At 43.5% G+C, this 15,183-nt stretch overlaps 1 protein-coding gene across 1 annotated transcript in view; it reads right to left on the bottom strand.

Moving 5' to 3' along the window:
• Positions 1-594: 594 nt before the first annotated feature.
• The window catches only part of neto1l (neuropilin (NRP) and tolloid (TLL)-like 1, like), a 232,419-nt gene continuing 217,830 nt past the window's right edge, over positions 595-15,183 (bottom strand). Inside the window, exon 10 of the mRNA XM_068030977.1 lies at positions 595-697. Coding sequence (XP_067887078.1) covers positions 595-697 — 103 coding nt within the window. The remainder of the gene's footprint in view (positions 698-15,183) is intronic.

The following is a 15,183-nucleotide window of genomic DNA, read 5'->3' as shown; positions in this document are numbered from 1 at the left end:
TTAAAGTTCAAAGGAGACATCTGAAATAATTACACTCATTTTTTTTAGGCGACAATATCAAATAAGCTTTCACTGGCACTGCTCTGTCCTAACATGACTGTGAGGAGGTTGATTTGGACTAACAAGCAAATTTTTCTCTGAAAATACAGATTGGTTTTGAAAATGACAGAAATTGCACTTTTGTTAGTAGAAACTTGCTGTACCTGATAAAATAAACACAGCAAAAAGAAGCGAAATATAATCACTCCGGGCTTCAATCACATGCTGTTAGGGAGTGTTGGATCAAACCTTATCTTGGGCTGAGACACCTACAGTTCACATCGTCGTAGTTGCACTGCAAGGAAATAATTGTTTTCCGAACCTGAAACTTTTAATTAGCAAACACTCTGCCAGTTATCCAAGCCTGTCGGTCTACACATATGGGGTCAGGCACTTAGATTTTGTTTTGTTTTTCTCTGCATCTATAATGTGCTGCAGAGTGATATTGGTAATGATGTTAACGTGAAGGACTTTGATTATTGTGATGAGCCTGAGAATGTGGCAGTCATGTTAGTTAGCTGGGGTGGGGGTCCAGGGGGAGGTGATGAGATTTTTTTAACAGTGGTGGAGGAAGTAAGGTCCTGTTTGCCTTTCTTGATGTATTTCACAATCGTCATTGTCATCACTGTCATTCTGTTCCAGCCGCAGGGGTATCCCTCTGAAGAAGAGGATAAGAACATAATTAACATCATGAGAACAGTCTACGATAAAGTACTCTACCAAGCGTACAGTAGTTGAAAAGATTGAACTGTGAATGAAATAGAAGAGAAATTTCATTGACTCTTGAACAATATGCTCTTCAGATACTGTTCTGCAATCACCTCAAATATCTGCAATCACCTCAAATATCTGTGAATCATTAAGAAATAATGCTGCAGAAGCAAGTTCTGCAAGTGGGAGTGATGCTGTCTACTTAATAATAGTCATACAACACATCCTGGTTCTGGGCGTGATACTAGAAAAAGATCCCCATTTTGCTCCACTTAACTGTCTGCTTTTGTTTTTACCAAAGCTCAAAGTTTGCTATTTCACATGTCCTTCCTTCTCTTTGTATCCTCACTATTTCTAAATCAAGAATCATCCCACAGTTTCCTACTCAAACTCAAGCTTTCTCAGCACCTCAGAACTGCAGAACCCCTTCTCTCTCTTAATTTTCCTTTCCTCTCAAGTCTAGAGGCTGTTAAAATCTAAGCTTGGTATCAGCTAATCACGACTTCTTGATTTCCTTTATTGTCTCTCTCATTTGCTTTTCAGGCTTGAAGGTATCACACACTATCAACCCAGGCTCTCCACCTATCTTTTACCAATGCCAATGAATAACTGAATGGCTCATTTTGGGCATGAAATAACATTCAACATTTCACCGTTCCAGCTAGAACTACCACAGTGATATTTCAATCTGCCTGTTTGCCACAAATATTGATCTGAACATTGTAGAAATAGAAGGCAAGTTCCTACTGTTATTATAACCCCAAATGCAGGTTTTGAATTGGTTTGCTGTATGAAGCATTGTGAGTGCCTATAAGAAAGATGTCCATTTTCTAAAGTTTGCCAAATTTTCATGATGCATGACAATCTTTTTCAGTAAATTTGCACAAAATCAGAATTTAGTGGCAAGATCTTCTTCACTACCCACAGGACCTGTGCATAGTTACATCAGTGTTAAAGGCATTCCTAATGATAGTCTCAAAAATGACTGAAAAGTTTAAGACCATTGCTATGTTCGATATATAAGATGGCAAACCAACAATTTTCATGCTGGACTGACCTCTGGAGCAGAAGAAGGCAAAGTCAAGCACACCCATAGAATACATCATTGGGGTAACTAATTTTTCTGAAACTGAAGAAGCTTTTGGGCATGCTGATACTGAAACCAGGGCTCCCATTCTTTGGGCAGTGGAGGTATGGAAATGGTGTGCGGAAGCTTGATAGCAGGTGGCGAACCAAGAGAATCCAGGACGTGGCCAAGGTCTCATTTAATTAAAGGTTCCGAGAGACCAGCCCAATAGCTGCCAGATTCATAACCTGCCAGTACGCAGGAGCAGGAACTTGGCAGCAGGAGACCGTGGCAAAGGACCCTTGGATAGGGTCACCGGCAGACAATGGAAGGAGGAGGTCCATGGGGGTCATGGATCAGCAATTGGAGTCGGGGGCAGTTCTTCAAGATCAGGGCTTGGGAGGTTCAAGGACTCCTTCGTCCGCATGACCCACAAGGAGTTCAAACAGAAGGAAATTTCTGAAATGATCTTGGCCTCTTCTAGTCAATTGGATGTTTCCACTGTTTGCTGGGCAGCAGATGAATGCAGGACTCCCCCTGGTTTGACATTAATGTTATATCACAGCACCGATGACAACATTGGGCTGCAACATCTGCATGTTAAGTAGGTTCCCACCTGATTTTAATGGGAGCCTTATCAGTGGCCTGGATTCAGCACCATGAGGAACATGGTGGATCAGCAGTGTTTGCCTTTAGTGAGACTTGTTCGTGCATGTTTAAGTTTGAGCATTTTTGCGTTGCAGGTTGCTGAAAGTGCAAGCTGATAATATCACAACAAGGGAAGCATGGAAACTGGGACCTGAGTGAAGAAAAGAAACCGTGTATCTCCTTAATCAGTCGGATTGAAAGATTGAGAAATAAACAGCAGCGTCTTCGAAGCCTGTGACCTCTACCAACTGGAAGGACCAGAGCAGCAAATGCATGGGAACACCACCACCTGCAAGTTCCCCTCCAAGCCATACACCATCCTGACTTGGTATTCCTTCACTGTCATTGGGTCAAAATCCTGGAACTCCCTTCCTAACAGCACTGTGGGTGTACCTACCTCCCATGGACTGCAACGGTTCAAGAAGGCAGCTCACCACCACCTTCTCAAGGGCAATTAGGGATGGGCAATAAATACTGGCCTGGCCAGCGACGCCCACAACCCATAAATGAAGAAAAAAAATTCTCAGCATTTTCTGTTTTTATTTCAGATTTCCAGCATCCACAGTAATCTGCTGTTATACTGGTTCAGTTGTGAGTGTGTTTAAACTCATTTTACTGAACAATGATAGCATGACATTTCCTGGTTTATGCATGCATTGGGTTGGATTTTACCAAGCTCATGACATTGGGCTCTGTGGCAGTGTGGGGGGGCGGGGTGGGCAGCGGAAGATTGTTCTGGCAGAAACCCGTCACAGAGGCCGACACTGGGTGACGGGAACTGAATTACAATATTTAAATGAACAGGATGAATAAATTTAAATAAACATACCTTTAATCGGCCAGGCCCACTGCGATTCTCAGTGTGGCAGCTGGCACTCATAGAGAGATAGAGCACTGAAACAGGCCCTTTGGCCCACCAAGTCTTTGCTGACCATCAACCACCCATTTATACTAATCCTACATTCCCTACCACATCCCCACCTTCCCTCAATTCTTCTACCACCTACCTACACTAGGGGCAATTTACAATGGCCAATTTACCTGCAAGTCTTTGACTGTGGGAGGAAACCAGAGCACCTGGTGGAAACCCACACGGTCATAGGGAAAACTTGCAAACTCCGCACAGGCAGTACCCAGAACTGAATGCAGGTCACTGGAGCTGTGAGGCTGCAGTGCTAACCACTGCGCCGTCCACACTCCTGTGCCTTCAATTCCCTGTCTGGGGAAAGCCAGCGTGACACTGGTGGGGAACTCAAAAAATGGCGGTCCGCACATGCAAGCCACACGCCAAAGAGCCGTTGCCATCTCCCGCGTGACGGTTCATTTAAATAGCCGGGGCAACCCACCCCCACCCTCCCCCAATCATGTGGAGGGGACGAGCTGTCCATCACTGGCAATGGTGTCAGCTACCTGTGCGCAGGTGCTGGTGCCATTTTTAAAGTGCAACCAACCCTGTCGGCAAATTTAAATTTTTAAAGATACAGTCCACCAAAATTTATCAAATAAACCTCTAACGCCCCTTTCCCACCTCCCAAATAACAATTACATGAACTACTTGCCCTTCCCCCCCAAAACACTTACCTTTTAAATCTGACCTTCTCCCACCACCACCCCCCCCAAGACTGAACAAAACCTAAAGTTCACCCCTTCCCTCCATCCCCTACACCCATTATGTTTATTTGCCCCTGTCGCCCCCTCCCCCGCACTGAAAATCTTAACTCTTCCCCCCTCCCCACCAGTGTCACGCTGGCATTCCCCAGACGGGGAACTGAAGGCGCAGGAGTGCCGGCCGCCGCACTGCGGATCACAGCAGGCCTGGAAGATTAAAGTTAAAGTTTATTTAGAATTTATTCATCCCATTCATTTAAATATTGTAATTCAGTTCCCATCAGCCAGTGTCAGCCTCCATGACGGGTCTCTGCTGGAACGATCTTCCGCTGCCCCTGTCCCCACCCCACCAAGGAGCCCGATGTCGTGAGCTTGGTAAAATCCAGCCCAATGCATGCATAAACCAGGAAATTTCATGCCTACAGTTCGCGTTTTTCCTTCTATTCAAGCTGATGAATAGAAAATCAGGGTCTGAGGGCCTATGACTTCCCAACCAATGTTCCCTGAAAGTGCCATGCTTGCTGGGACCGCCAAATAGGAAAGTAGTACCACAGGCAGGAGTTGTATTTCTGGTCAGCACATTTAAAAGAAAAAGGATCTTCATTATTATTAGAATTATAGACAGAAGTGCCTTTTGTCTAAAGCACTGAGATTAATTTTGATGTATGGTAACACACAACATATTGATGAATATCCACAGCCTGTCACACAGGAGATTGGGGGCTGAAATTCATAGTCTGGCCAGTGAAAACAATGGCGGTCCGCCAGCACGGGCCGCACGTCCCGGAGCCACCCCAATATTAAACGCTGTAGCTCATTTAAATAGCCGGGGCGGGCCGCCCACCCCGATGACATGGTGGTTGTGGGCGGTCCGTCCCCAGCAATGGCATCAGCTGTATTTGAGCAGGCACTGGCACCATTTTTAAAGGGCCTTGAGCCCTATCGTTAAATTTCAATGTTGAAAGAAGAATTGATTTTCAAAAATTAAATAGATTTATCTTGCCCCCCTCCCTACCCCCCCCCCAATAACCATAGAATTAATTACATGTGCCCTCTCCCCCTCAGAACACTTACCTTGTCCACCTGACCTTGACCCCCCCACCCCAAGTGCATAAACTTTACACTATAACCCTTCCCACAATACCCTACACCAATGAGATCGCTTTGATCCTGCTCCCCCCTCCCCACTAGTGTTCCGCCTCGGTTCCCGGATGGGGATCCAAAGGCGTGCGAGTGCCAGCCACCGGCATGAATATCACACCGGGACAGATGGTGGGAGCATGAGGTAATTAAGTTGTTTATATAAATTTATTTAAATATTTAAATTGGGCTCCCGTCGCCGAGCGGCTGGGGGGTGACCGCCACGAGACCTCGCCGCCGCCGGCAATATCGGGCCAGGCCTTCCCAGCACCGAGGTCCGTGGCAGGCCTCTCCCGGAGGATTTTCCGGCAACCCCTGCCACGACCCCCGACATCGGGGGTTCTGTAAAATTCAGCCCTGGGTTGCAATTCCTTACCAGGGAGGTTATAATTATGAGGTATACAAAAGCTACAAAAACAAATGAGTGCAGAGTATGAATGTCTCCCACAACCCTAATAAAAGCTACTTGGGAGAAACTTTTTAAGAACCAACTAATTTAATGGATATATATATACATATATATTCCTCTGGTTACTATTGTGATTGAAAAATCTTGTGTATTAAATGGGAATGAAGTTTATCTGTAAGATTTTAACACTTGACTTTAAAATTTTCTTCCTTCCTTAAGTCGACAACTGATTAACTTTGCAATGTTTTTTAGAAGGGCTTATGACTGTGTACACTGAACTGTATGGTGCATGGACAGGATGTACGTTGAGAACATACAAGAACCCAAATCCAGTGTGGCTGCACTCCCAGCAGGGTGCCTCACTAGTATTGAACACACTGCCCTCAAGGTGGCTGTTGTGGAGAAGAGACTGTTGCCCACCTCCTTCTGGAATGTGCCTTTGCAAAGCAGGTGTGGAAAGAGATATAGTGGTTTTTGTCGAGGTTCATCCTGAGCAGCTCCATAACGCAGGACTCTGTGCTCTACGATCTGTTCCCAGGGACGCACACAGAGATAACCATCAACTGCTGCTGGAGGACCATCAACTCAGTGAAGGACGCAATTTGGTCTGCCCAAAACCTGCTGGTCCTCCAGAGCAAAGAGTTGTCCACGACCGTGTGTTGCAGACTGGCACATTTCAAGATCCATGACTACGTGCTAAGGGACGCACTAAAGCTTGGGATAGCTGCCGCAAAGGCTCAATGGGAAATGGCCACGGTGTAAGGTCCTCCCACCATAATATACCGAGGGTCTGGAACCTGTGAAAAAAACTCTTGGGCTGTATGCACCAAAGTATGGTTTTGCTGTATAATGCAAATGTACTTTGCATGTAAAATGGAAGGGACGTGAGACAACTCACTTTCTCATCGTAGGAAACTGATTTCTGTTGCACTTTCTGGAATGTTAACTTGGAACTGTTTTGTTTACTGTTTTTTTTACAGATTTTTATGAATAAAGTATAAAAAAAAGAACAAAAGTTAAAAATCAAGGTTGTAATGCATCGAAATTAGACTCTGCAGAATAGGCCCTTATGTTCTTAAGGTAAATATTTCAATGGACAACAAGAAGTGATATAACAGCTGTTTTGGAAATGTGGTAAAAGTTTATAACAATTAAAGGGTTTAAACTACATTAGAATTGTTTAAAGTATACATGAAATTGCTTATTATAAAGTTCTTTGAACCCAGGATTCTTGCTATCCAGTGGAGAGTTTAAAAATAAAATATATGACATTACGATTTGTGGTGAATTGTTTTTCTAGGTCTAATTGAGTCCTGGGTTCGTGGGCTTTATAAATAGAGGTATAGATTACAAAAAGAAGGAAGTTACATTAAACTTATATCGAACACTGGTTGGTCTCAACTGGAGTATGGCACCCATTTTAAGGCGCCACACTTTAGAAAAGATGTGAAGGCATTGGAGTGCAGAAAATATTCACAAGAATGGTACCAGGGATGAGGAACTTCAGTTAAGTAGATAGATTGGAGAAGCTGGGACTGTTTTCCTTGAAGAGAAGGTTGAGAGGAGATTTGATGGAGATATTCAAAATCATGAGGAGTCTGGACAGAGTAGATTGGGAAAAACTGTTCCCATTGGTGGAAGGATCAAGAACAAGAGGGGACAGATTTAAGGTAATTGGCAAAAGGATCAATGGCAACATGAGGAAAAACTTATTCATGCAGTAAGTGGTTAGGATCTGGAATGCACTGCCTGAAAGTGTGGTGTAGGCAGGTTCAATTGAGGCACTGAAGAGGGAATTGGATTTTTATCTGAAAAGGAAGAATGTGCAGGGCTTTGGGGAGAAGGTGGAGGAGTGGCACTAGGTAAATTGCTCCCTCGAAGAGGCACCACAGACATGAGGGGCCAAATGGCTGTAACAATGTGCTGTAACAATTCTGTTATTCTGAAATTTAAAATTCTCATCTTTGTGTTTAAGCACCACCCCACCCCAAACCATAGATTTGCCTCACTTTACTAAACCTCCTCCAGCCCTGCAACCCCCTCTGAAGTCTTTGGAGTAGAAATGGGCGATAATGAATCGATCCTTGTTTTATACTTTATCCAATTTTCACTTCCATTGAGCTCCTACTGCCCAAGGTGACTTTTTATCACTTAGTTCCCCTGATTCCAAGCTCTTATGTGTCTCCCTGTGCCTTCATCCCACCATTGATAGCCATGCTGTCAGCATGCTTGGCCTCATGCTCTGAAATTCCCTCCTAACACCATCCGCCTCCCTTTTTTCCTTTAAGGATCCTCCTTAAAACCCACTTCTTTAACCAAACCTAAGCTCACCCCTCTTAATCTCACCTTCTTCGTTTCAGTATCACTTTGTTTCCTACACCTTAGTAGGAATCACCTTGGGCTTTCTCTTGTCCAGTTAAAGGCTCTTATATAAATGAAAGTTGTTGTTTGTATATTTGGTTTCTGCAATGGTTTGCCACATGGACCTGCTTACAGTAGGTCTGCATTGTACCACAGGATGAGTTGAGACAATTTATTTAAGTCCTCAACATAGAATCATAAAATGGTTACAGCACTGATGGAGGTCATTCAGCCCATTGAGTCCTTGCTAGCTCACTGCAAGAACTATTCAGCTCGTCCCACTCTCCAGCCCTTTCTCTGTAGCACTGCAAATTGTTTCCCTTCAAGTACTTATCTAATTCCTTTTTGAAATCCATAATTGAATCTGCCTCCATCACACTCTCAGACAGTGCATTCCAGATCATACCTGCTTGCTGTGTAAAAACACTTTTCCTCATGTTGCCTTTGGTTCTTCTGCTAATCAACTTAAATCTGTGTCCTCTGGCTCTTGAACCTTCGACCAATAGGAACAGTTCCTCCCTATCTACTCTGTCTAGACCCTTCATGATTTTGAAAACCTCTATCAAATCCCCTCCTGACCTTCTCTTCTCGCAACGCCAGCTTTTCCAATCTAACCACACAACTGAAGTCTCTCATCCTTGGAACCATTCTTGTAAATCTTTTCTATACCCTCTCCAAGGCTTTTACATCTTTCCTAAAGTGCGGTGCCCAGAATGGGACACAATACTCCACTTGTGACTGAAATAGTGTTCAATAAAGTTTCATCATCTCTTCCTTACCTTTGTACCCTATACCTCTATTTATAAAGACCAGAACTCCGTATGCTTTTTTCAACACTTCCTCAACCTGCCCTGTGATCCTTCCAGTCCCTCTGTTCCTGCACCCCCTTTAGAATTGTACCCTTTAGTTTATATTGCTTCTCCTCTTTTATTCTACCAAAATGTATCACTTCACTCTTCTATGCATTAAATTTCATCTGCCAACTGTCTGCCCAATCCACCAGCCTGTCTATTTCCTCTTGATGTCTATCACCATCCTCCTCATTGTTCATTATACTTGCAAGTTTTATGTCATTGTATATTTTGAATTTGTGCCCTGTATACCATACCCAAGTCCACGTCTTTCATATATATCAAGAAAAGCAGTGGTCCTGGTACCAAACCCTGAGGAACCCCACTTTATATCTTCCTCCAGTCCGAAAAACAGCTGTTCACCTGCACGCTCTGTTTCTTGTCCTTTACCTAATTTAGTATCCATGCTGCCAATGTCCCTTTTATTCCATGGGCTTCAACTTTGCTGACAAGCTTATTATATGGAATTTTATCAAACACCTTTTGGAAGTCCATATACACCACATCAACCACACAGCCCTTATCAACCCTCCCTGTTACCTCATCAAAAAACTCAATCAAGTTTGTTGAATACAAATTGCCATTAACAATCCTTAATAAATCCACCTGTGACCAAGTGACTATGAATTTTATCCTAGATTATCATTTTTTAAATGATTTTCCCACCACCTAGGTTAAACTGACAGGTCTGTAGTTGTTGGGTGAGCAAAGCTGTAATGTTTGTAATTTCCCAGTCCTCTGGCACCACCCCGATATCAATGGAGGATTGGAAGATTGTGACCAGTACCTCCGCAATTTTCACCTTACTTCTCTCAGCATTCTGGGGTGCAACCCATTCAGACCTGGTGACTTATCTACTTCAAGTGCAGCAGCCTTTCCAGTACCTCCTCTTTATTAATTTTAGCCCATCCAGTATCTCAACTAACCTACTCTTTAACTGCGACTTTGGAAGTATCTTGATTCTTATAAAAGACAATAGCAAAGTACTCATTTAGTACCTCAGCCATGTCTCCTACCTCCATGCAGAGGTGTCCTTTTTGGTCCCTAATCGGCCTCACCCCTCCTCTTTCTACCTGCCCGTAGAAGACTTTTGGATTTCAATGAGAGGGAAAGGGGATGAGAGAACATTATACTTTACAGTGTTGTATTGATATAATTTGAGTGTTTAGAATTTCTTGACCTCAGTATCTGTTAATATTTCATATCAATTTTAGTATGGAATTTGGATGTGTTCTCTTAACAATCAGTATCTGACAATATTACCATTAGTAATCAATTTGAAGCTGTCTGACCCACCTAGACTTAAGTAACTACAGCTTAAGGAATCCTCAGCTTAGAATTTATGGACAGAATCTTACTACCTTATCCCTGTCGAAGCGGCAGGACCATTTTCCTGTCTGGAACGTGACTTTCTATACAGCATGCCGAGCATTGCGCTTTACCAGAGCAAAATATTTGTCATTCTGTCATTGGGCTCCCCATTAATTAGGGAGACCAGGCAAGATGACTCGTCCATTTTGTCAAAGGAAGGATTTCTAATTAAAGGGACCACGGCATGAGTCAGAAAAGCTCACTGGCACTTGCATTTTTGATTTGGCAACAACCACAGGAATTTCTCCCTGGGTCTCTCACTCTTAACTGGAGGTCCTGCTGTGGGATCTGAGGGACTCCAGTGAGATGAGCTCTTCCAAGGATGGAAAGAAGAGGAAAACATCTTCAATCAAACAGGCATGGATGGAAGTGGCCGAGGAAGTCAGCAACAGGATTGTGCTCCCTCCAATCTGGAGATAGGGCACGAAGAGGATCCAGCACCATAGGAGGGCATGTCAGGTGCCGAGCCCCATACCCCCAATTTCCCAGCATTCTCCTGCACAACATTTCTCAAGACAACACACCTTGCAGCTCAACTCATTCCTCTCTCTCCAGGCACCTCACGTCCCATCTGAAGAGTCAACACTCATCCTCAGCCTATTGCTCATTCCCACCCATGCCTCACAGCCACCCTCCACAAATGGTGTCCTTCCCTTCTCTCCACACAAGCCATTACTAATGCTCAAACCTCTGCTTTCTGTCCTTGCGGAAGAGAGCACACAACTTGGTGAGAGTTAAAGACGCTGGGGGAGCCTGGTTACCCTCCAGTGACAGGCACTTTGTCGGAAATACATGCCAATCTGCTCCATTGGGAAGGAGGATTTGTTCCAGAAGGCTGCAGATGTCAGCAGTGAACTACTTTGAGTGCCTGAGCCTCCTGAGGCACACTTTGGATTGGTCCCAGGAGAAATTAACAAACCACCAAAATCCTGTAACGTATAGGGAATTTCTTGGGGTAGAAGTAACAAGTCAAACAGGAGTGTTCTGTTGAGATTTAGAGTTTGAAGTCTTGATGTACTGTTGAGATTTTAAGTTTAATATGTGATTCCAAATTGTAGTGCTAAGTTGGTTGTGTTTTGCTTTGTTTAACTTTTGTACAGGAAAGTTTTCGTTTAAGCTAAATTGTCAGGGGGATGGGAACCTGAGAGGGAGCTCAGACTGGAGAGAAGCAAAACTGGCAACTTGTCTGGGGTGTGGGAACCAAGAGCAAGTATTAGAGAGGAATATTAAGATGCACAGAATACTGGGGGAGATAGATAGCACCAGAGTAGGGAATAGTACATTATGAGGTGGTTTCAGAGTAAGGGTGAAAGTAATAAAGTCTAAATCAGGGTTAATGTGCATGTATGTGAATGCACGGAGTGTGGTGAATGAGACTGCTGAGGTACAGGTGCAGATTGTCATGTGGATATATGATGTTGTGGCTGTAACAGAGACCTGGCTCAAAGAAGGGCAGGACTGGGTGTTAAATATTCCAGGATACAAGGTGTTCAGGAAAGACAGGAAAGGGAAAAAAGGGGGAGGGGTGGCAGTATTGATTAAGGACAGCATTGTAGTGCTGGAGAGAAAGGATGCCCCAGAGGGGTCGAGGACAGAATCAATTTGGCTAGAGTTAAGGAACAAAAAAGCTAGTTGGAAGGATATGGAGGAACAAATTTGCAAGGAAATCACAGAGAGGTGCAAAAATTATAGGGTAGTTATAATGGGGGGCTTTAATTATCCAAACATAGATTGGGATAATAGTAGTGTCAAGAGCAGTGTCAAGAGACCGGCACGAGTTCCTAGAGTGTGTTCAGGAAAATTTTCTACAACAGCATTTTGCTAGTCCAATGAGAAAGGAGGCACTGCTAGACCTGGTTCTTGGCAATGAGGTGGGCCAAGTGGATCAAATATCAGTAGGAGAGCATTTAGGGGATAGTGATCATTGTATCATAAAGTTTAGGCTGACTATGGAAAAGGACAAAGAGCAATCCAGGCTAGGAATAATTAATTGGGGGAAGGCTAACTTCAATGGGGTCAGAATGGAGCTAGGGCAAATAAATTGGAGTCAAATGGTGGTAGGAAAACTGGCAGATGAATAAAGGGCTACCTCCAAAGAAGAGATAGCTCGGGCACAGTCAAGGTATGTTCCCTCGAAGGGGAAAGTAGGGCAAATAAATCAGTGCTCCCTGGATGACAAAAGAGGTAGAGATTAAGATAAAGAAGAAAAAGTATGTTAATGACAGATGCCAGGTAGAAAATGCTATTGAGAACCAGGCTGAATATAGAAGGTCCAGAGGGGGAGTGAAAAAGAAAATAAGAGAAGCAAAAAGAGAGCATTAAAGGAAATCCCAAAGTTTTCAATAGGCATATAAATTGTAAAAGTGTGGTAAATAAGGAGTGGGGCTGATTAGGGACCAGAAAGGGGATTTACACATGAAGGCAAAGGGCATAGCTGAGGTATTAAATGAATACTTTGCATCTGTCTTTAACAAGGAAGAAGATGTAACCCAGGCAACGTTGAAAGAGGAGGTAAGTCAGACACTAGTTTAGAGAAACAGCACTGAAACAGGCCCTTTGGCCCACCGAGTCTGTGCCGACCATCAACCACCCATTTATACTAATCCTACACTAATCCCATATTCCTACCACATCCCCACCTGTCCCTACATTTCCCTACCACCTACCTATACTAGTGGCAATTTATAATGGCCAATTTACCTACCAACCTGCAAGTCTTTTGGCTTGTGGGAGGAAACTGGAGCACCCGGAGAAAACCCACGCAGACACAGGGAGAACTTGCAAACTCCACACAGCCAGTACCCAGAATTGAACCCGGGTTGCTGGAGCTGTGAGGCTGCGGTGCTAACCACTGCACCACTGTGCAGTTTAAAATTGAGGGGTTTAAAATTGATAAAGAAGTATTAGATAGGCTGGCTGTACTTAAAATGGATAAAGCACCAGGTCTGGATGAGATGCAATAAAGGATAGTGAGGGAAGTGAGGGTGGAAATCACAGTGGCACTGGTCACAATTTTTCAGTCTTCCTGTGACTCTGGGGTGATGCCAGAGGACTGGAGAATTGCAAATGTTACATTTTTGTTTAAAAAAGGGTGTAAAGAAAATCTAAACAACTACCGGCCAGTCAGTTTAAATTCTAGAAAAAATAGTTTGGGACAAAATCAATCGTCACATGGACAAATGTAAGTTAATTAAGGAAAGCCAGCATGGATTGCTTAAGGGAAAATCATGTTTAATTAACTTGCTGGAAGTTATTTGAGGAGGTAATAGAGAGGGTTGATGAGGGCAATGCTGTTGATATGGCGTACATGGACTTTCAAAAGACGTTTGATACAGTTCCACACAACAGACTTGTGAGCAAACTTGTAGCTCTTGGAATAAAAGGGATAGGGTAACAACATGGATACAGAATTGGCTGAGTGGCAGGAAGCAAAGAGTAGTGGTTAATGGATGTTTTTCAGGCTGGAAGAAGGTTTGTAGTGGAGTTCCCCAGGGATCAGTGTTGGGACCCTTGATTTTCTTTATATATCTTAATGACCTAGACCTTGGTGTACAGGGCACAATTTCAAAGTTTGCAGATGATACAAAATTTGGAAGATTATGAACTGTGAGGAGGATAGTGTGGAACTTCAAAAGGACATAGACAAGTTGGTGGAATGGGCAGACAGGTGGCAGATGAACTTCAATGCAAAGAAATGTGAAGTGATTCATTTTGGTAGGAAGAACATGGAGAGATAAGAGAGAATAAAGGGTACAATTCTAAAGGGGGTGCAGGAGCAGAGGGACCTAGGTGTATATATGCATAAGTCATTGAAGGTGGCAGGACAGGTTGAGAGAGTAGTTAATAAAGCATACAGTATCCTGGGCTTTATTAATAGGAGCACAGAGTATAAGAGCAAGGAAGTTATGTTGAACTTGGTATAAGACACTAGTTCGGCCTCAGCTGGAGTATTGTGTCCCGTACTGGGCGCTGCATTTCAGGAAAGATGCGAGGGCATTGGAGAAAATACAGAAAAGATTCATGAGAATGGTTCCAGGAATGAGGAATTTCAGTTATGAAGATAGATTGGAGAAGTTAAGACTGTTTTCCTTGGAGAAGAGAAAGCTGAGAGGTGATTTGATAGAGGTATTCAAAATCATGAGGGGTTTGGACAGAGTGGATAGACAGAAACTGTTCCCACTCATGAAAGGAGTTAAAATATTTGGTAAGAGAAGCAAAAGTGACATGAGAAAAAAATTTTCAGGCACCGAGTGGTTAAGGTCTGTAATGCGCTGCCTGAAAATGTGGTGGAGGCAGGTTCAATTGAAGTATTCAAAAAGGAATTAGACAGTTATAGGAAAAGGAAGAATGTGCAGGGTTATGGGGAGAAGGCAGGGGAATGGAACTGAGGGTGCCGCTCTTTCAGAGAGCCGGTGCGGACACGATGGGCTGAATGGCCTCCTTCTGCACTGAAACAATTCTGTGATTCTGTGAAAACGTGAAATCTTGTTGCATAATTCTTTCAGAAATGACTTGGAATTCAATGTTCTCTTTTTGAAAGTTAACAGTCCCTAACGAGATCATGACAAATGTCACACCCTTCCCTCGCAGTAATCCTCCAGAAATGCTGTCCTTCCATCCTCTCAAAACATTCCCCTTCTCACACTCATCAGTCTCTTCTTTCTCTCCTCGACATTGAAGAGGGCATGGAATATCAGGGAGAGGCAAGGAACTAGAAGCGGCCTTCCAATTATCACCACATTGACATCAGCGGAGGAGGAGGTGATGGAGATAAGTTAGGCCTTGAAATATCTGGTCATTGGCGATGGAAACATGGGAGTTTCCCAGATATATGGTGACAGAACAAAATATAATACAGCCGCATGGCAGACAACACTCACACAGGTTGTTTTGATGTCAGTGGCCATTGAAAAATGATGATCTGCACAATGATGAATTAGAAATCTCCCACTTTGTCAGTTCTATTTCATGTCTTTCGC

This window comes from Heterodontus francisci, chromosome 5, assembly GCF_036365525.1.
Source record: "Heterodontus francisci isolate sHetFra1 chromosome 5, sHetFra1.hap1, whole genome shotgun sequence".
Classification (NCBI taxonomy): Eukaryota; Metazoa; Chordata; class Chondrichthyes; order Heterodontiformes; family Heterodontidae; genus Heterodontus; species Heterodontus francisci.
The sequence above is the reverse complement of the archived record's forward strand: the minus strand, read 5'-3'. Positions and strand labels throughout refer to the sequence as shown.